Source organism: Petromyzon marinus, chromosome 60, assembly GCF_048934315.1.
Source record: "Petromyzon marinus isolate PM22_M1 ecotype Great Lakes invasive population chromosome 60, UKy_Petmar_22M1.pri1.0, whole genome shotgun sequence".
In the NCBI taxonomy this organism is placed as follows: Eukaryota; Metazoa; Chordata; class Hyperoartia; order Petromyzontiformes; family Petromyzontidae; genus Petromyzon; species Petromyzon marinus.
The window spans coordinates 8,290,711-8,312,159 of NC_133726.1; the positions used below are offsets into that span (position 1 = coordinate 8,290,711).

At 44.0% G+C, this 21,449-nt stretch overlaps 1 protein-coding gene across 1 annotated transcript; it reads right to left on the bottom strand.

Annotated features, from left to right (window-relative positions):
- Positions 1-490: 490 nt before the first annotated feature.
- Positions 491-20,745, bottom strand: LOC116955570 (intelectin-1a-like). The gene is made up of 8 exons (XM_032976709.2): positions 20,576-20,745; positions 18,737-18,886; positions 17,471-17,605; positions 15,900-16,153; positions 13,062-13,220; positions 11,382-11,505; positions 5,046-5,149; positions 491-2,918 (listed from the first exon to the last, which is right to left on the bottom strand). Exons 1-8 carry the CDS (start codon positions 20,628-20,630, stop codon positions 2,766-2,768), a joined length of 1,134 nt encoding a protein of 377 aa, XP_032832600.1. The 5' UTR covers positions 20,631-20,745; the 3' UTR covers positions 491-2,765.
- Positions 20,746-21,449: the final 704 nt, after the last annotated feature.

A 21,449-nucleotide genomic window follows, 5' to 3' on the forward strand; every position in this document is an offset into this window, starting at 1 on the left:
GGTGACACCTGAGAGCTATGCTTCCATCCCACCCGTGCGCCAGCACATACGGATTGACACCACCGATGCATACTGTTCACTAATTAATGCCGAGCCTTGCACTCACAACGCACACATCCAGGTTGTGACTTGTGATTCGTACAAATTGTATGCACATGACATTTAAACAAAACATCTAAAAAAATACTTTACCAGATAAGGCCCCACTGAGATTATACAGATTTTTTTCAGACGCGACCTGGCCACAAATGATAGCTCATAGAAATGGCTTATCATGTGGAAAATTTATAACCAAATGTTTCTAAATGTAGTGGGAAAACCCAGAGCACCTGGCGAAAAAGCCACACCACCATGGGGAAAACATGCAAACTCCAAATATACAGCAGGCATCAAGGTCGGGATCGAACTAACGACCTCCTGTATACCAGGCGAGATAGTAAACAACTCGCCACTGTGGCTAATTTGACAGTGTGGAGACGACTTCAACGCATTTGTCCTGGGAAGGTTTTCTTTATTAAGGAGCCACGTGCTCACACTCGGACAGGCAGAGACCCCCACTGCAACAGCCCCGAATCTCCGACGCATCTACCTTTTATACGGTCCGAGGCCACGCCCTCTTTCCCGCACCTTCTCGCTGCTTCTCGATCGCTCGCTCTACCAGCAGACTCCACTGTCCTCTTCCATCCCCTAGCCACGCTCCTATTCTCGATCATTCCTGTAGCCAACAGTCCATTTGTACTGCAGGCTGACTCCCCTGTCATTACCTCCCGTGTCCACTAGTCCATTCGCTCTGCAGGCTGACTCCCCTGTCATTACCTCCCTTGGCCACTAGTACATTCACACAATAGGTTGACTCCACTGTCATTACAAAATTACGAACAAGGTTTAACAAAGAAGAAATGCCAACGAAACAAAAAGTAACAAATTATTTAATCGAATTTTTACCCTGAGTCGTGAAAATTCATAAAATCGCTGAGAGAAGGACGACTCATGATATGCCTCCTGGCTTTTGCGAGGCTTCAAAAGACCAAGTGGATCCGACCGCAACTCCTCAATCACTTGATACGGTTTCATTTCCCTAGGGGCGCCCTTACATGGTGACGATGTCAATCAGGACCAAGTGCCATCACTTGTGTGTGCCATGATATCATTTTTTTATCAAACAATACGAGATCAAATGTTACGTGATAGTTATCGCGATATCAATTTGCCGTAACTTTGTCATTGTATTCAGATGTTTAGTTTATTGTTTTTGCTCTTCGCTGCTCCAAGCATTACAACCGTATAATCTATACTGCTTATAACGCACAGTAGACTACAAATAATTATGTATGTTGAACTTCTTTCACACCGTACGTAGCCAACCACTCTAATCGGACGTGCAGGGGAAGGAAAATAAAGTAAACATAACAACAAGCAGTTCTAGAGAAGTGAGTTTTCAATTTAGTATCGTGGTGTAGTGTTAAGTAGTGTATTGTAGTATAGTATATTTAGTAATAATAGTGTAGTGTGTCGTAGTGTAGTGTATAGTAGTGTGGTGTGTATTGTAGTCTATAGTGTACTATGTAGTGTCGTGTATATTGTTGTGTATAGTGTCATGTATATTCCTGGTTCTTTCGGTAAAGTCACGTAGAATGGAAACAATCAAATATAAAACTAAAATTTTCTTGCTGTGGTTTTCACAGCCGATGATGATTGCTTGTGTTGCAGTCGAAACGTCGTGAGAATTATATTGTTTTATATTTTGTTTCCCGTCTACGTGACTTTACCGAAAGAACCAATAATATGAATCCCTGCAGTCACGAAAGCTGTAAATCAGTGTCATGTATGTTAAACGTCTTTCACACCGTACGTAGCCAACCGCACTAATTGGAGGTGCGGGAGAAGGGTAACAAACTAAACACAAAGAGCAGTTCTAAAGAAATTAGTTTTTAATCTAGATGATTTAAAAGTGCGTAGCTCCCAGTGACGTCCTAATATTGAAAGTAAGAGCGCTCCAGACAACAATCAAATGATGACATCGCATAACTGCTAAGCCACCAATTGCTCAAAAAACATGTTTGTAAGGCACGCGGTTGAATGGGTAATGACCATGTAATGATATTGTACAAAACGCATGACGTGATTATCTGTTACCTCTATATTTTGTGATATATTGTAAAAGCTCCATATCGTGGCAACTGTAGTAGACTCAACGTTCAGGTTTTCATTGCCCTGTATGATTTAATCATCGATTTTTGGATAATGATCTGGAACAATTTGTGTCATTAAGAGCCTCCATCTAAGCAAAACAAATTAAATGGTCACGTTACAAGCGTTTAACAACGCTCCAATTATAATTATTTAATCACACTTACTGTAAGAGTTAAAGAACAATCCTAGCAACCTAATTTAGCAGGAATGATACTAAAAATTCGCTTAAAAACATCAACCACCTTAAGGACATCCCGGAAGTCCAAATAAAATCCTGAAAGTCAGAATCAAGTTGAAATGACTTCCAAGAAGCTAGAATGACTTCCCGGATTTTATTCTGACCTAGTATTTTGACATCGTTTCGAACACATTGGCCCTCATCCAATTGCCTAATTTGATCGTGATAACTGGTCTTAAAACTATCCAGTGAGATGCAACAACAATCGGTGCATTGAACGCTTGTGGAAGTGAAAATTTAGTTTTCGGCTACGACGGGTTTGCAAAAAGGGCCTTTTGTAATCCAAGTCTTGCCGTTATTTATTGCCTAGCCTAACCCAACAAAATTAAATTCGTCAGCGGTAGTAGATGAGTACGGATGCCTCCAACAGCTGCTTGGAGGCGCTCCAGCTAATCTGCGTCCCGTAGCCGTCCCAGTCGAAGGCGGAGAAGTCGCCGCACTGTCTCGGAGACTGCTGCGGAACGTATCCCGCGCCGCCGATGCAGTACTGCAGAGAGACGAGCACGGGTTAGAGTTATCAGCACAGTCACACATCGACATGGCTGAGAAATTGGCGAAGAGCGGAGTCTGAGATCGGCGTTTGTGTACGGTTAACCTCTCGGTTATAAGGTTAACCACTCGGTTATCCGTGAACAGGTTTTCTGGGTTGTACCATGTTTAAAAAAATGTGTAAGAACCATGTATGCAGATACCGGTTTTGTTATTAGGTGAGGGTCGGTGACTCAGCGTCCGCGTTTTCTTTAAGTAAATGTAAACGGTTAATTTCCGCAGTTGTTTTCGTGTTTTGAAGTGTTTTTAATGGAGGCAGTTGTGTAACTCTTTATTTGCCATCCACTGCAGCAAGCCTACCTTTTGTTGTCACTCGTTAAATGTCAAATGACGTGTGTGCTACCCAAAATATCCACACTTTTAGGACGCATGCATACATTTGAGTGACAAAAAAATAAAAGTTATCTGCCTTCTTCTTTCATACGGCATTCTTTGGGGGATTGCAACAAATTACAAATTTGATGTTGAGATTTGATATCCCTTCCACTGGAAGAGTTAAATCCACCTGGATTTTATTTTATACCGACGTGACTTTACCGAAAGAACCAAAGTGTACCACGTGAATATGTTTCAGATCGCTGTTGAATGAGCCGATGGGGCAGTCGTTCACGACACGTTGCACGGTCTGAGGTATCCGGTTCTCTGTGATCATAGATATACATAGATTTTTGCGTGCCCTTAACAGTTTTTCGTGAGTGACCATCCTCATCGCCCACTCCTAAGGCTTCGCCTAAGTAGACTCGATTATCCGTGTGCGATTTCGATTTAAAGCTTTCGTGACTGCAATGATTCATCTTCTTTGGTTCTTTCGGTAAAGTCACGTAGAATGAGAATAAAATAATAAATTGATAAAATGACTCCAGCGCTGTCCTACCAGACAGTCTCGTCCCTTCACCTGATGAAGGCCGCTTGTGTTGTGGCCGAAACGTCGTGAGAATATTATTGTGTTATTTTATTTTATCAATTTATTATTTTATTCTCATTTTACGTGACTTTACCGAAAGAACCAAAGAAGATGTATCCGTGTGCGGTTTACCCAATTTGCGGATTAACCGTGCACCTGAGATTTTGACATAAATTAATAACTCATGGATTCTCCCTTAAGCACGAATTAATATTCAAAAAACAGGCTCACAGTGTTATTCTTGGAATTTTTTTTTACAAGCCACGTGCCTAAACCGAACAAATATGTGCTCCTGTTAGTCCAAAATACCCGTGATTGCCTCTACAGTACAGTAGTAGCATATCTTTACAACAGTGGGCGCAGTTTGATTGATGTTGATTGGCGTGGCTCTGCTATCACCCACTTGGTGGGCCGAGTCTTCTGCGATCGTTAGTATTCATTATAAGTTGAAAGAGTAACAGTAGAAATCGACAGTTGTGCTTAATTTTGAGTGCTTTATCCGATCATGTATTTTGTGAGTGTTAATTTGCGAAACTGTGCGTGTGTTTTCGTATGGACTTTAGTAATTAAACAAAAGTAATATATTCTTTCCTACACATTTTTTTGTTCATTAGCATACGGAATTTTCATTAATTATACATATACTCGTGTTTTTTTGGCAAAGAGATCCGCGTTAAATGGTTCTATTTTTGGATTAACCGTGGCCATCCTTGCCATCATTAGCGTGGATAATTAATCGAGTCTCCGGTATGTACAACTGCTATACAGCAGAGGTGGTGGAGACCCATTTCTTTACTGAGTACAGAAGAAGACTTTCCAACGCCTCCGTTGATCCAACCGCACATTAACACACAACTGAGTGTTATCAAATAACAATGCAAAAAAAACGAAAATAGGGCTCGCGTTCACAGACAGACTGAGTGCTGGCAAAACTCACAGAACGCAAAGTGGTGCCAGTTGGAGAATTTGCAAGACGTTACCAATGATGGATGTGTGCCTTTCACAGGCCTATTTTTGAGGTGTTTATGGCCCTATGAAATGAGGTGACGGGGGGGGGGGGTGTGCGTTTGTTCCCCCAGGCTCTGCTTTACCGTATGGGGCGAGTGTAACATGACATCACTCTGAACACAATTTGTGTGATGGTGCGAATGCGCCTCTCACATGCTCGGTGTTGCACTTGAGAGCCATGACCCCGGAGCAGATGGCGAATGGGGCTCTCTCCGTGTTGAACACTCGGAACTGCACAAACCCTGGCCGTGTTTCACCTGTTGTAGTGGGGGGAGGGGGGGCGGGGATCTTCGTTAGTCACGGTCGATCTACTGCTGGATGAAGGAGTCCTCAGTCACCCGCTCATATTTCTACGACGCAATAATCCACCTCGACCCTGATTTAATAACCACGGTAATTGGTTCAACAAAACCGGTCGTTCAGCGATTTGGTAATTAAACGAGGAGAGGAGATGCACGTTACAGGCATAATTCGTTCAGATCGCAGCGACAGTTACCATTTTTCACTGAAAAAAATTACTTTCTGCTATTTAAACAATGGATATCAATACATACAGATACTAACAAGATTATAAACACATTAATATAGACACGGTTAATCAATGCATTCATTCATATTTGCTATACCTACAACAGCCCGTCGTTAACAGGGGAATAGTCGGTAAGTAAACACATTGGTCTCTATGGAGCACTACACTACTCTATACACTACACTACTCTATACACTCCACTACTATACACGACACATTGGGCAGTATGGAGGCCTGTCGTTAAGTGATTAGTCGTTAACAGGGGTGGTCGTTAAGAGGGGTAATTCCTCAGTGGATCAATCCTCGTTCATCCCAAGACCCCCTAATCTCTCCCCATTCTAACCACTACAATTACTGTTCTTCCTTCATATTATCTCTCCATGGCGACCACTCATTCCCCGTCCATTCAATGCATTCATCGACATTTGCTCTCGTGTAAAAAAGATTTGACTTAATTCACGTGTCACCGGTCCGCCCATCGCTTCCTCTCGTCTTATTGTATTCACCTCGTCTTCACCATTACGTTCAAACATACCGTTGTTGATGCTTTGTAGATGCGCCTTACTCAAGGCGCTATGTAAATTACGACGAGACGAGATGGCTGTTACTCTGTCTTCATTCGTGACCATCTGCCAATATCCCTTCCATTGAAATGGTCTGCCTAGGCTCATTAAACGTCCCTGCGTGTGCTCTCGGATCCACGTATTCTTCTTTCTGTCTCTCATTGTGCCTGTTTTAATATCGGTTTTAATGTTTTGTTCGTGACGATTTTTGTCTGAACGACATGTCATAGTAGGGTGGTATGCGACACTGATTAAACTATGTAACACGATTTTTGTTCCTGGGTAGTAAGTGTTATTTTCTAAATGCTTACGCCTCAAAAGTATAGAAAATGGCTATTTCGATTTAAACCTTTCGTGACTGCAAGGATTCATCTTCTTTGGTTCTTTCGGTAAAGTCATGTAAAATGAGAATAAAATAATAAATTGATCAAGTAAAATAACACAATAAAATTCTCACGACGTTTCGGCCACAACACAAGCGGCCTTCATCAGGTGAAGGGACGAGACTGTCTGGAGGACAGCGCTGGAGCGAAAAAGCCACGCTCAGATCGCGACCTTTAAGCTGTGTGCGAAGAAACAAAGCACCTTGACAAAGGAATTAGCATAGAATTTAGCATTGAAATAGCTGAGTGATTAGCTTGTGACTGGTCACAGAAATGGCTATGTTAAAGTTAAAGCATACACATCCGCAGAGGCACCCCTTGACAAAGGAATTAGCATAGATTTTAGCATTGAAATAGCTGAGTGATTAGCTTGTGACTGGTCACAGAAATAGCTATGTTAAAGTCAGAGCATACACATTCACAGAGGCACCTAGTACAAATCAAACAGGAGAATTTAGCATTGAAATAACTAGGATAATTTAGCATTGAAATAACTGAGTGATTAGCTTGTGACTGGTCACAGAAATGGCTATGTTGAAGTCAAGGCCTACACTTCTGAGCTATTCACAGTAACTGGGTATACACTACAATATATAATGAATACTATATAGTGAACCAATAAAAAACTAAAATATAAATTACCTCAATGTTATCAATAAACTCTATATATTCTCCAATCAGCTAAGTTACCAACACTAAGTTGTTATATATCACAATGCTATATGGCGAAAAAATGGGTGGATTCTTACCCTCAACTTTAGCAACACGGATAGCTACGGGCCCCGTTCAGACGGACGAGTTCAACCATGGTCGGAACAGAGGAGGGGGAGAGAGACAGCTGCGAGGCGCTGTTATACTCCATGTTGTAAACCATACCATTAACCGTGGTGTGAGAGGTATTAAGAGTCAATGTCAGCGAAAGAGCTGTGGTCTGAAGGTCATCGTAAAATACAATTAATTAAGAATGGAAATGGTTTAAAACATCTTTCCAATGGTTACTAATCCAGAATCCATCTTCTCGGTTGAAATTGTCTCTGTGCTTGTATATGTGAATGGCCTCATGAACGAATCTCTCATGGTAGCTGGTTGGTTTGCAAAGAACCTCCGTCTTGGAGAAGTCAATGTCATGTGAGCCCACTGAATTATAACAGTGATCTGCCACAGCAGAGGAGTTCGTTCTACCGTGTTTCAAGTCTGCTTTATGTTTGCGGATGCGGTCCGAGATATGTCGTTTGGTTTCTCCAATGTAGCTACTACCACAGAGGCACTTTAGTTTGTAAACGCCCAGGTACTGTATGTCTGGAACAGTTTCTTTTACAGATGGAACCAGATCACGGATTTTATGTACTGTGTTGAATCGGACCTGGATCTTGTGTTTATTCAGGATTTTGGAGATCTTTTTAGTGACCCCTGCAATGTAGGGTAAGGTGATGGTTTTGAGTGGCTCCACAAGAGGATCCTTCTTCATGACTGGAGTGGTGGCTTTGCGGATTGTGTAGTCGGAGTAACCATTAGCCCTGAGAGCCTGGTGTACGTGCTTGAGTTCACTGGTAATGTGTTCCTGGTCGGAAATGCATTGGGCTCTATGGTATAGAGTCTTGATGAGGGAGTTCTTCTGGGATGGATGGTGGTGGGAATCCGGTTTCAAGTAAGCATCTGTATGGGTAGCTTTCCTGTAGACAGAGTGGCTCATTGAACCATCATGTCTCCTTTTAATTAAGACATCCAAAAAGGGTAGTTTGCCATCTTTTTCGACCTCCATGGTGAATCTGATGGCTGGGTGTATGGAATTGATGTGGTCGCGGAATTGGTCTAGAGCAGGCTGGCCATGTGGCCAGATGACAAAGGAGTCATACACGTACCTCTTCCATAAGGTTGGGCGTAGAGTGGCAGTCTGGATGGCGTCAGTTTCAAAATTTTCCATGAATACGTTGGCTACAACCGGAGATAGGGGGGAGCCCATTGGGGTGCCCTCAGTTTGTTTGTAGAAAGTTCCATTCCAGGTGAAGTATGTATTGGTTAAGCAATGTCTCACCAGGGGGGGTACATCAGTATGCAGTTTTTGATGAACCAGGTCTTCAATGATAGCGATGGTGTCAGGTACCGGGACTTTGGTGAACAAGGACACCACATCAAAACTGACAAGCAGGTCGTCTGGGGACAGGGAAATGCCTTTGATTGTCGATACCAGGTGAGTAGAATTTAGTACCGCAGAGGTGGTTTTTCCAGTGAAAGGTCGCAGTATATCAGCAAGAAACGTGCCAGTTTATAGGTGGGGGAGTTGATAGTAGAGACGATGGGACGAAGGGGTGTATCTTCTTTGTGTGTCTTTGGAAGGCCATATAATCTTGGTGGTCTGGCAGCAGAGGGTTTCAACGAGAACTGTTTGGTCTCATCAATTAATGCTGTTGAATCAGAGATGATTTTGTTTGTTTTGGTAACCAGGCTGTTGGTGGGATCTCGTTTTTTTTTTGTATAGCTGCCATCGTTGAGTAGTTCTTGAATTTTGTTGTTATATTCTGTTTTGTCCATGATGACAGTGGCATTGCCCTTGTCGGCTGAGAGGACGACAATATCATCTCTCTTTTTAAATTGAGATAATTCAAAATGTTCGTCTTTGCTGATGTTGCTGGGTGGCAACTTAGCGTTTTTTAGGGTTGCAGCGATTTCAGATCTTGCTACGTCTGCAGAGATGTGACTCAAGCCCTTGAGTGCAACGTCGACATGGGCAATGATATCATTAACCGGTATGTGTCTCGGTGTGACAGCAAAGTTTAGACCTTTAGCCAGAACGGATTTCAGACCATCAGAAATGGAACTGTTACTGCGATTAATTACGACTTTGTTGATGTCTATCTTTTCGGTGTGTGGATCCGATTTTTTGTTGGAGAGGTGATTGAATTTGGAAATCAAATTGTCCCTACATTTGGTCGACATAGTGGCAGCCGAAGAGGTAGTCATATTGTCTACATGTTCCCAATCCGATGTAGACATTGTTGCTGTCAATGTTAAGTGTTCTTTTTTTTTATTGGTTCACTATATAGTATTCATTATATATTGTAGTGTATACCCAGTTACTGTGAATAGCTCAGATGTGTAGGCCTTGACTTCAACATAGCCATTTCTGTGACCAGTCACAAGCTAATCACTCAGTTATTTCAATGCTAAATTCTCCTAGTTATTTCAATGCTAAATTCTCCTGTTTGATTTGTACTAGGTGCCTCTGTGAATGTGTATGCTCTGACTTTAACATAGCTATTTCTGTGACCAGTCACAAGCTAATCACTCAGCTATTTCAATGCTAAATTCTATGCTAATTCCTTTGTCAAGGGGTGCCTCTGCGGATGTGTATGCTTTAACTTTAACATAGCCATTTCTGTGACCAGTCACAAGCTAATCACTCAGCTGTTTCAATGCTAAATTCTATGCTAACTCCTTTGTCAAGGCGCTCTGTTTCTTCTCACACAGCTTAAAGGTCGCGATCTGAGCGTGGCTTTTTCGCTCCAGCGCTGTCCTCCAGACAGTCTCGTCCCTTCACCTGATGAAGGCCGCTTGTGTTGTGGCCGAAACGTCGTGAGAATTTTATTGTGTTATTTTATTTTATCAATTTATTATTTTATTCTTATTCTACGTGACTTTACCGAAAGAACCAAAGAAGAAAAATGGCTATTATTCCCCACAAACTTTGCTTTTGTGACCATGACTTTATGTGAAGGAATGACACAAATGCACACCACGTTTTCTCATTGAAAACATGTACATTTCAAAATAGCACTGTCCTGGTCACAAAATAAAAGTTTGTGGGCAATAAGCCACTTTCTGTACGTTTGAGGCATAAGCAATTGGAAATTGACACTTAGTACCCAGGAACTTTTTGTTACACAGTGTTATGTATCTACACTATGCTCAAATATATTTGTGCTTATTTTTTGTAGCAGTAGACACTATACTTGAATTATAAAATCACCTGGAATGAAGTGCCTGCCTGAAAAAACTGTCGCGTCACTCGCAACGATTTCAAGAACAGAACATTTCCTGTTACAGCTGTGATTGTGAAACATCAACCATTGCAGGTACCAAATCATAGGTTGATTGATACTAAATAATTTGCACTTCTATACTAATATACATGAGTGCTTTATGTTGATATATCAACCTTCGAATGTATAAGAACCACGAAATGTATACGGGCGGTCATCGACTTACGAACGAATTCCGTTCCTGTTACCCGTTCGTAAGTTGAACTGTTCGTAAGTCGGAACACAATAATGTACACACCGTCCTCAACTTACGAACGGGTTACGTTCCTGCAACCCGTTCGTAAGTCGAACGGTTCGTAAGTCGGAAGACAATAATGTACAGGCCATCCTCGACTTAAGGACGGGTTACGTTCCTGAAACCCGTTCGCAAATCGATTTGTTCATATTTCGGAACTCAATATATAATTGTACGAACGGTCAGTTATAAAATGTGTTACTGTTTAACAATAAAAGGAAGCATTGTTAAACTCAAGAATAAGAAGAGATACTGTACACTTGCATGAAATACTGTTTAGTAAATAACGCGTAAAATAAAGTAACATGAAAAGAATAAAATACGTTTTATTTTCACTTACCTTGAGTCCTGATGCTGGCATGCTGTGCTTCCCGCAGAGGATCGCTACGCCGAACTAAATAGTTCCGCGATTCGGTTCATAAGTACGACCGATCGTTCACAAGTCGTATGGTTAAAAATAATAAGTCTAATTGCGGTTCGTTCATAAGTATGGATATTCGTAAGTCGGACTTTGGTATCTCGGGGACTGCCTATATTCACACCAGCAGCATGGAAAATGGAGCCTTGCTGTAGACCTGCTAAGCGTGATATACTGTGCATATTGTTGTGTTTTACAGACATTACAAATGAATGTGGTGCCATCAATATGAAGTCCCTCGTCTCTTCATTTCGAACGTGTAACATGTTTCGTGCGTGAACCCAATTTTGACGAGTCAAACGCTCGGTAATAGTCACTCACCTATACAGTTAGGGCAGATGAGTGAGTTGACAACATTGTTGTTTCCAAAATCGTAAACTATTGGGTAAAAAGGTCCATTATTGATTTGACAGACGCCTGAAGCGAACTTCAATGGGTAGAAATTCTGCAATATAAACAGTACAAACAATTAGATTTTAACAAGGACGAGACTACTGTCCCTGCAGATTTGTGTAAAAAAATTAACTTTTGGTATAGCAAACCGTAAACCCTCACCCCAACCTTAATTCTAAGGCCTCTCCCCTAACCCGTAAACCTAAACCCAACCCCGATCCATTCACCTCAATGCTGTCCATTACCTGTAAGCATGAATCTCTTACTTTATGCATGAGATAAAATGTATTGTAGAGACATTGGCGTATTTGACCATGTTTTTTTAACAACAACAACAAAGATCAAATTTACGTAACTATTCGGCTATATCAGCATTTAGAAGCATTTTAAAACGTGTTATTAATCACTAGTTACAAAGCAACACTAAATAATGTAACAGTGTCCAATACATTGATTGTGTTCCGTCTGCGGATCGCGAAGATACTATTTTGTGAATCTCGGGGAAAAACTAAATTAGATCATGAACATGAGGTCACAGTGGCATTGAGAGCGCTGCTGGATCGTGATTGGCTGAGGGCAGGTGGGTGACTGGGTGGTACTTTAGGCCCCCTTCCTCCAGACACACGTACGCGGACACGTGACTTGCAGGTGAGCGTGTGTGTGTATTGGCACTGTGTGTTGGTACATATGGGGAGCGGTAGTGTAGTGGTTATCGCACTGCGCTACGGAACCCGGCGACCCGAGTTCCCGCTCACGGCTGACACCAGTGGCGATTTTCCGAACCAGTTCTAGGCCTCGCCTAGGTCAACTCAGCCTCAAATGAGTACCTGGTGATGTGTGTAAACATCGCCACTTGGGAGACAAAGGCGGCCGGGCCTGGTGCTGGCCACCCACCCATTTGTGTGCTGTTCCGGCCTTCATAGGTGCTTGCTAACAGCACTTGCCCCAACAGTATGTTAAGGATATACAGGGGATCTTTGTCTTTGTGTGCACACGGAGCTCAGATACATGCTCCACATGTAACCCCCCCTGCCTCCTCGCCCAAAATCCACAACTGCCCAAAACATCGTGGGCAATTGCACACGAGCGCATGGGGTCATGTATGTGTAATGACTAGTGGCCACGGGAGGTAATGACAGGGGAGTCAGCCTACAGTGCGAATGCACTAGTGGCCACGGGAAGTCATGACAGGGGAGTCTGCTGTGGGTGTGAAGGGACTGGTGGCTACGGGAGGTAATGACAGGGGAATCAGTTGTGAGTGTGAAGGGACTGGTGGCTACAGGAGGTAATGACAGGGGAGTCAGCTGTGTGTGTGAAGGGATTGGTGGCTACGGAAATGATCGAGAAGGGAGCGGGGTCAGGTGACGGAAGAGGACGGTGGAGTCTGCCGGTGGAGCGAGCGTCCAGAGTCAGCGAGAATGATTGAGAAGGGGGACGTGGCCTCGGTACGTATAAAAGGGAGATGCGCGGGAAACTCGGGGATGTTGCAGTGGGGGTCTCCGCCTGTGTCAAGTGAACGTGTCTTCAATAAAATACCATCTCAAGAGAAGTGTGTCAAGTTGTCATTATATATGTATGTATGTTTAACTTATTTCACACCGTACATACCTTGTATAAGGAGTAAAGGTTCCCCCCGAGGGGTTCCAGAAAGCTGACTTCCGTGTGGTAGCGCAGGATCGCCGACTGCTTCCACTGGAGCAACGGTGTCCCATTTGGGACGTGCCATATCGCGATATCATCCGCGTCAAGGTCGTAGTATCCCTCGTTCTGAACGCATGACACAAAAATGGCATGAGACGGATTAAAAAAAAAAACATTTGGGAGGCTTAATCTACATACAGGGACTCCTCTACTTAAGAACATTCGACTTACAAACTTTCAGAAACACAAACAAACCTTTGATTTAAAGCTTTCGTGACTGCAGTAATTCATATTCTTAGTTTTTTCGGTAAAGTCACGTTGAAGAGAAACAACAAAATATATATAAAACAATAAAAAATTCTCACGACGTTTCGACCATAACTCAAACGGTCATCATCAGGTGTGTCGGTTGCATACCGACACACCTGATGATGACCGTTTGAGTTATGGTCGAATTTTTTATTGTTTTATATATATTTTGTTATTTTGTTGTTTCTCTTCAACGTGACTTTACCGAAAAAACTAAGAATACAAACAAACCTGTCCGTATGTCCAGTCGTCTGTTCGGATGGAGAGTCGTTCAACCGCTGAGCATTAGATGGCGGTGGTGGCATCTACATCTGCAGAACGTGAAGAACCAGTGGAATCTACATCTACAGGAGATTATTCAACTTTTAAAGCCATTCTCCGTGTTTGGTGTACATACTGTTCAACGTGTTTGGAATCGACGGGGCTAAAGTTGGACTTATGTACAAATATACATACGAACAGACCTCTGCAACCTAACTCGTTCGTAAGTAGAGGAGTCCCTGTACATTGTGAGCTGCCAGCCACTCTCTCTTTAAGCCCTGCCCACTTTCACATAGCCACGCCCACTCCCCCACTAGCCCCTCCCCCACAGTGAGTAGCTCTGACATTGGCCGCCCCGTCGCCACCTGCTGTTCAGGTAGCCACGCCCACTATTTTCATGGCTCCTCCCATTACTAGCACTCAGCGTATCCCCCTCCACTCTTTGCGTATACTGTCGACCATGAGGTTAGAACTAAAAGAATCAACTGAGAAAAAAGTTCAACTGGGACAAAATTATTTTGGGTTTCTTTTTCTTTGCAAACGCTTCAGTACACCAGGAGACACCGTCCGATTCTCGGATCGGCCAGGGGAAAAAATGACACAACAATGTTATCATTGTTGTGTTTTTCTAATGCGCCTGGACCCATCCGAGTGGCAGCTGAGCCTGTCATCAAAACTACAATCTCAAGGAGAAAAACAAAAACAAATCTCAGTGACAAATACACCAACTTAAAAAAAAAACATTCTGCTCCACCACGATCGTTTTAAATGGACAATATCATAAATTCCATATTCCCATGGTGGTTGCCAGTCACTCTATGTCACAACCACTGTTAACTTTCAATACTGAGGTATTGATTGTATTGACCCCAAGGAGGACAAAGGGCATGTGAACACTCAACGAGGATTTGAACTTGTGTGTTCTGTGCTGCTAATTGTAAATTAAACATTGTCCAGCATCAATGGGATGTCGTTGGAATTGAACATAGAGGGTCTGTAGCACAATTATTTGGTTATTAAAGTCACTCGGTCCATTTGAGTCAGTAATTCCTGGGGTTGGTCACAGACACTGACATTGGGTTAATAACTCGGTGGTTATAGGAGGCCTCAGGCATACTCTCATGTGGAACAGCACGCAGATATATCTACTTTGAATGTGGGTGCTGTAACGCTGGATCTGTGGCACAATTTTCAGATTGCGAAAGTCACCCAGTCCATTTGGGTCAGTAATTCCTGTGGTTGATCACAGACACTGACCTAGGGTTAATAGATCGGTGGTTAGAGTAGGCCTGGGGTATCATCGCATGTGATACAGCACGCAGATAAATTTGCTTTTAATGTGTGACATAACGTTGAACATTTTTCCAAGAAATAGATTAAAATTACGGACTAGGCAGGACATTGTTGCGTCTGTAGGGTCCTGGAAAAACGTCGGAGTGAAAGCGTGTCCAAAGTGGCTCGTAATTAAATATTGGCAGGAATCCCGGGACTGGGCTATTAGACCGCTTTACGTGCCCGTTACAAGTCAGTTACACTTGTTCATAGGCCCCGGCTGGGACAGATTGCCCTGGATCAGGTTTAATCGACTGGTATATGGCCATGGTCGATTTGGCACGTGGATTTTACACAATGATTGCGCAGCTGTCCAACAAAACAGCTGTCCACATTAGCGTGGGACTTTTTCCCCTTACAGCGGCGGCCAGAGTGTTTGATTTAACTCGACGACGTGGCAATAAGAGGTGATCGAGTAATTTGGATTGTTCGCGTGTGCGGTGGCTTGGGGAATAGCAACTTTAATATCGATATTCAAGTTTGAAAGCCAAGCGATGGCCATTGGTGTCCCTCTTCCTGCTGCTGCTTCAGTTGTATTTGCAAACTTATCAGGAGTTGACAATGTGGTCCACGTCTGGCAATGCGCTCTACGTTTGGAAATGCGTCCTGCGGCTTGCAATTCGCTCTGCTCTTTACAAATGCGCTCTCGGGCTTAGAATGTGCTCTAGGGTTTGGTCAGTGTTTCCTTTGTTGTACCACTTACAAAGGCGGTGAACGGATCCGGCATGAAGGGTCATGCCAGAATCTCATTGAGTCACAATTCTCCATTTGTTTTCGGAGAGCCGTGACACCAAACGGCTTCAGCGGTGGGATCCAACAATAGAAACGAGTCCGGGACGTCGCCATTGGATGTCCGTTCGATACCTGTACCTGGCAAACGCAAGAACGGCGGGCAGCACTGACCTTGTAATCGGTGTCGGTGGCGGAATGGATCTTGTTGAAGACATTGACGTTGGCCCAGTTCCCGTCACCATCCACGAAGGTCGGCGACGCGTTGCTGCCCTGCTGGCTGGACCAGCGGTCGCCGATGGCGCACTTGGCCGCGATGTTGTTCTCGTGGACGCTGGCGACCAGGGTCCAGCCCCCTCCCTTGGTGTGCATGTCGCAGAACGCCTGGTAGAGCTTTCCTTCCTTCGTCTGCAGCGAGTAGATGCCATCTGTGCGTGAATACAATGCGCATCGAGAGAGAACAAGATCGTGACCAGAGAGTGAGACACAGGGGCAAGGAGTGCAACCATGGGGGGGGGGGGGGGGGGGGGGTTATGTGGTAGCAGCGTCATGCGAAGCACACAAGACCCCAGCTGGCCACAAAGGGGGCCCCCTAAACAACAGATAAACAAGTTGCACACATAGTAATAGGTTTTACCCTTTTAACTGGCACAAAAACTGACACCTTTATTCAAGGCATCATGTTTGCAATAACCACAACACAAGCAGTCAAAATGCAAACAAAAGAGACAACTGGTGTTGGACCAGTGGAGACTAGGCTCTAAGAAAAGCCATCTCGGGTGTGGACCAATCAAATTCAAGGACAGTGCATATTATTATCAGTTGTCTTTTTTGTTTGCATTTTGACTGCTTGTGTTGTGGTTATTGCAAACATGATGCCTTGAATAAAGGTGTCAGTTTTTGTGCCAGTTAAAAGGGTAAAACCTATTACTATATCTTGTTACTGGCAAAGGAGGTCTCATAATGTAAGTTGCACACATTTTATGAAAATTAAGAATAGAAGTTTCCATGATATATCTGCTCACCCCGGGCTATAAATGCTCTGACAGTGCCTCGTCTTTGTGCTGTTCACCTCTGCGTTGTTCCCTGCTCTGACACTGGTAGTGAGACTCGGCCATAAAGAAGGCTGTCTCTGGTGTAGACCAATCAGTTTCAAAGACAATGCGTGTACTATCAGAGCATGTGTGTTTGCATGTTCACCACAAGTACTGTGTGTGGTTAATGAAGACTTTATTCCTCGCTGCAGGTTTCTATTGCGTGTTTGAACATCTGAACCACTTTTGTATTATTGCCAGAAAGAGTAAAACTTATTATGCAGTTTGCATGCATTGATTCTGGCAAAAAAGGTCCCATGATAAGTAAAAAAAAACTATTAAAAAAATTAATATAGGAGAACAATAATATGTAGCTATAGCCTATATATTTATTTCAAGGAGTTTAAAAAAAACGATCCGTAGCGATTTCAGTTCAAGTGAGTTGGGAGAAAGGAGGGATGGGTGAGCACAGTCGTATCTTGCATAGCCACCCACCCCCGTTGAAATAAGTCGTTGTGCCCCCTGTGCATGGGGGCCTCCGATAGCATCGATGTGCAGAAGGCCCGGGACGAGGAATGAGTTGGCAAAGAGGACAAGAAAGGGAGCCTCAGCCATTCGCGGGAAGAATGCCAGGACATGGAATTGTTACCGAACAGAACAGCCACGTCCCCGACGCCGAAGATAAATGGATGCAATGGTTTTCAGGATTACCTTTGGTTGATTGCGTCGTCTGTTTTATCTCCAGGCAGGATCTCGGGTACTTTTTGCAGCATGCATATACTAGATTTTTGGCACAGGTGGTCCAGTCGTGTGGTCTTAAGCATGTCTTCTTGTTAATCGTAATGCCTGCAGACACACCTCATGCAGTTTAACACGTAGGCTTTCGCGACCGATATAATTAATAATAAAGGTTCTTGGGTTAGATCGCATAAGCATAAATGTCGAAACTCTCCACCACTCGACAGCCAATTAGTAAAGGATTTGTCACTTAAACAAAGCGCCAAATAGTTCACTACTTCAGCCCACCGGTGTGTTGGAGAAGTAGTCACTATTTGGCGCTTTGTTTACGTGACAAATCCCTTACTAATTGGCTGTGTCGGGTGGTGGAGGGTTTCGACACATTTACACTTACGCGATCTAAGTCAACAACCTTGACACCTCATGCAACCCGATTTCATACTCAAGCATGCTGATCCACTATTCAGACCACTCTTATGTTCTATTAGAAACTCGCTGATCATTTTTAAACCGACAATACTCTTTTTCTGAGTTCGGAGAGTAGTGAGGCAGTGGTTAGTGCGCTACATTATGCTCCCAATCACCTTGAATCCTGGCCACAGCTAACAAGTGCTGATTTACATCAAAATCAATCCAGCTCACCCCCCCATTTGTTTTACTCAACCCCCCCCCGCCCGGCCGATGTGGTTACTATGGTGAGAAACCACATTAGCCAAACAATCCCCATGACCAACAAGGTAGTGTGGATGGGCAAGTGAAAAAGCACGATTCAATGCCATGAACCTGCTGGCGACAGAACATCGATCGATCTCCCGGTCCATCCGGGCGCAACAGCTCAATACTTTGTTCTCCTGCCCACTTTGCCGCCCAAACGTGGTGGGATTCTGCGGTGGCGAGATGTTAACTACCTCGCCTGGTACACAGGAGGTCGTGGGTTTAATCCCGACCCTAATGCCTGCTGTATATTTGGAGTTTGTATGTTTCGCGCCGTGGTCACGTGGATTTTTCTCTGGGTCCTCCGGTTTTTTCCCCCACATTTAAAAACACGGGTTTAGAGTATTCGGTTGCTATACATTTCCACGTGTTAATCCACTTTGTTGAGTTATCATTTGTGATAGCCAAGGTCGCTTCTGAAAAAAGAACTGTATAGCTCAGTGGGCCTTACCTGGTAAAAAAAATAAAGTTTAGTTTAGTACAACATGCGGAATAATAGCGAATCGTTGGAGCGTGCTGACCTACCACCGTCGTCGGAAGTACTGAAGAAGTTGGGGTACTTGGTCCGTTTTTTCAGCGGGGTGACACCATTGGTGGGGATTATTTCAACGGCAACGCTGCTGCTGGCTAGAGAGCCGTTGTCCGCTCGTGCCCATTTGCCACCGTCAGCCGCAGCTGGAAGACCGCACGGACGCGCACCGCATCATCGGTGCGCACGATTGGCGGCGACGTACGGTGCGAAAAAAATAAGTTCCACGTCCTTACGTCGAGTTCACGCCCTGCACTGTTAGTCCAACCCCACTCCGTCTAGTCACCACCGTTAAAAAAAGAGGGCAGTCAGGGCCAGTCCTCGAAAATGTGGTTGGCTGTTGGGCAGGGCTGTTACGTTTAAGGATATCAGTGTTATGAGCTTCACCGCTCACGCTGTCAAATCCGGGGGAAATGATCAAGCATGCACTTAGAGAGACTCCCACTATTTTCAAGTGGGCTGGGGGAATTGACATCACTCCGTCAAAGATCTTGAGGTGGGGGGGGGGGGAGAATGTCTTTATACACAAAAGTGGGGGGGGGGGGGATGTGTGAAAATTATATTTGTGAATACTGTTACAAATCAGCACTGTTATGACCTGTCCACAATGATCCTTCCACATTTGGGAAGCCGACAGTTGGTAAAATTAGGAATGTTTCCTTTCAACCGTGATGTGCTCCTTGCACGTGAAGGCAAAAAATATTCCAAGTACCCAAGCAAAGTGTGTACAGAGTTATTATTCACAATTGATTTTGGGTTAGGACACGTACTGACTGGGCCAAATCTTTGCGGTGATGCACTCCATCACCCACCACAACGAAACAAATGTAAATTTCCATGGCTACAATCGTTGAACAAATGTGCCAATTATTATTTTTCCCCGCTCACAAGTAAGTTGAACAACCATTTTCACAACCCGATTTCGCAATGAAGCTACTCCACAAAGTACAAATTCAGCCAAAGTTATTCCAACTTTGGCCGCATTTGTGGGTTGTCGATTAGAAGCAATCAATAAGCTGAAACAATGAAATAATGGACGAAGCAAATCGGAATATATCGATGCTCAAATGCTGAATGCACAATTCAACCTCTGTACATACATAGTTGTGAACCATTGCAAAATATATCTATTAAACTTCATTTTAAGAACAGCATTAAAATGTCAGCATCACGAGTAAAACATTCCCGTGAAATGGAGGCCCAGATGAAATAATACGTTACGGAGAAATGTATCTTTCAGTGTAATTCCAAAAGTTGTGCAATTAACTGCTTCACTGACGACAGCTTTTTGTAAAATAAAAAAACCCCATCAAGAAAATTACTCTCAACGCACAATCAACGCGGACTTTTTCTTATTGATGTTTTCGAGTGCCTTTTCTGACCGTGCATTATTAACTTGACGTGAATCGATGAACCTTTGCCTCTCGTGTTGGCACAGCGCGAGTGTGGAGCTCTCTGCCCGCTCGCGTCTGAGGTTTTGCTCCTCACGGTGGCGATGTTCAAATCACGGCCGAAGGCGGCCAGCCCATTTCTATAATTTCGCCTCCCGATTTTATTTTGGCATCTCAATTATTTTACCGTTTTTTTAATGCTGTGTCTTCTCCTTATATACGTGGATTATTATTTTGTGTACATTTGGCTTTTGTAAATGTTTGTTTTGATCTTAACTCGTGTGAATTGGCATCGAACCTTGCGCTTCGAAAGTGTGCTCTACAAACAGAGATTTAAAAAAAACATTATTACCTCGGAAGCGGACATTTTCCTAAAGACGTGAATTACAAAACGAATGCATCGACGAGTTAATTCATTTTTTAAAAAAAAATCGAGACACTTACACACAAGTGCCGCACTGATGGTGAGAAACAACAGCGATGCTCGCAGAGTCCCCATCGCCACGTGGAATCCGCAGCTCGTACGGGACGCCGGCTCCACTCGTGGACCAGAGGCGTCCCCTCCTTAAATAAGGACCGCTCGCTGCCAAACTCGCAGAGCTAACGCGACATGGTCTGTCAAGCGCACTAGGGGCAGCTCTGCAGACATTTTGGCAGCCTTCCTCTGCAAACAGTGGCTCGCTTTTATTTTTTTGAGCGGGGAGGGTTTAGCGCCGTCGCATTTCAAGCTCTCTCCTGCAAGACTTTCCAACGGGGGGGGGGGGGGGGGGGGAGAAGGCGCCTCACGCTACTTGATGGAGCTCTGGTTCAAGAGAGGTCCTTGACGGATGCGGTGCAAAGATGATGGTGAAGGCCTAGACCGAGGGGTGGTTGTCGCGGGTGTTAATCCAGCGCAGCAACTGCGGGTTCTGGCAGAGGTAAAGAAGCGATGGCTGTGCTTCTCATGCGGTTGGCGTTTTACTTTACAGCCTCTTTGTCAATCCGCTGCTGGATGAAGCCCACCCCCAGCCCTCCCTCCTGCCGTGTCGGTGATCGCGGTTGTCTTTGCCATACTGCGCCACAATGGTCTACGTGTGCTGGAGGGGGGTGGGGGGGGCGAAAGGCCAGCTCGGATATCAGAATTCCATCTCTGTGAAATAAATAACAAAAAAATATCGGCTTGATTGTTATATTTAACTAACTTCACCCGAGTACGATTCCCCGACCAACGTCGAGTGGATAACTTCAGCAGCGCCGTTTCAAGACAATGCAACAACTCCGAAACCGGTTTCGACTCCGCAGTGTCTCGTCAGCAGTCAGGCTCGTCTGAATGAGCGCT

Excerpts from the sequence above, each read along its gene's own strand:
- LOC116955570 (XM_032976709.2), bottom strand. The coding sequence starts at position 20,630 with ATGGGGACTCTGCGAGCATCGCTGTTGTTTCTCACCATCAGTGCGGCA. Across the intron at positions 13,221-15,899 it reads CCACCGACACCGATTACAAG|AACGAGGGATACTACGACCT; the intron begins GTCAGTGCTGCC and ends TCATGCGTTCAG. Across the intron at positions 2,919-5,045 it reads TCAAGTGCAACACCGAGCAT|TACTGCATCGGCGGCGCGGG; the intron begins GTGAGAGGCGCA and ends GTCTCTCTGCAG.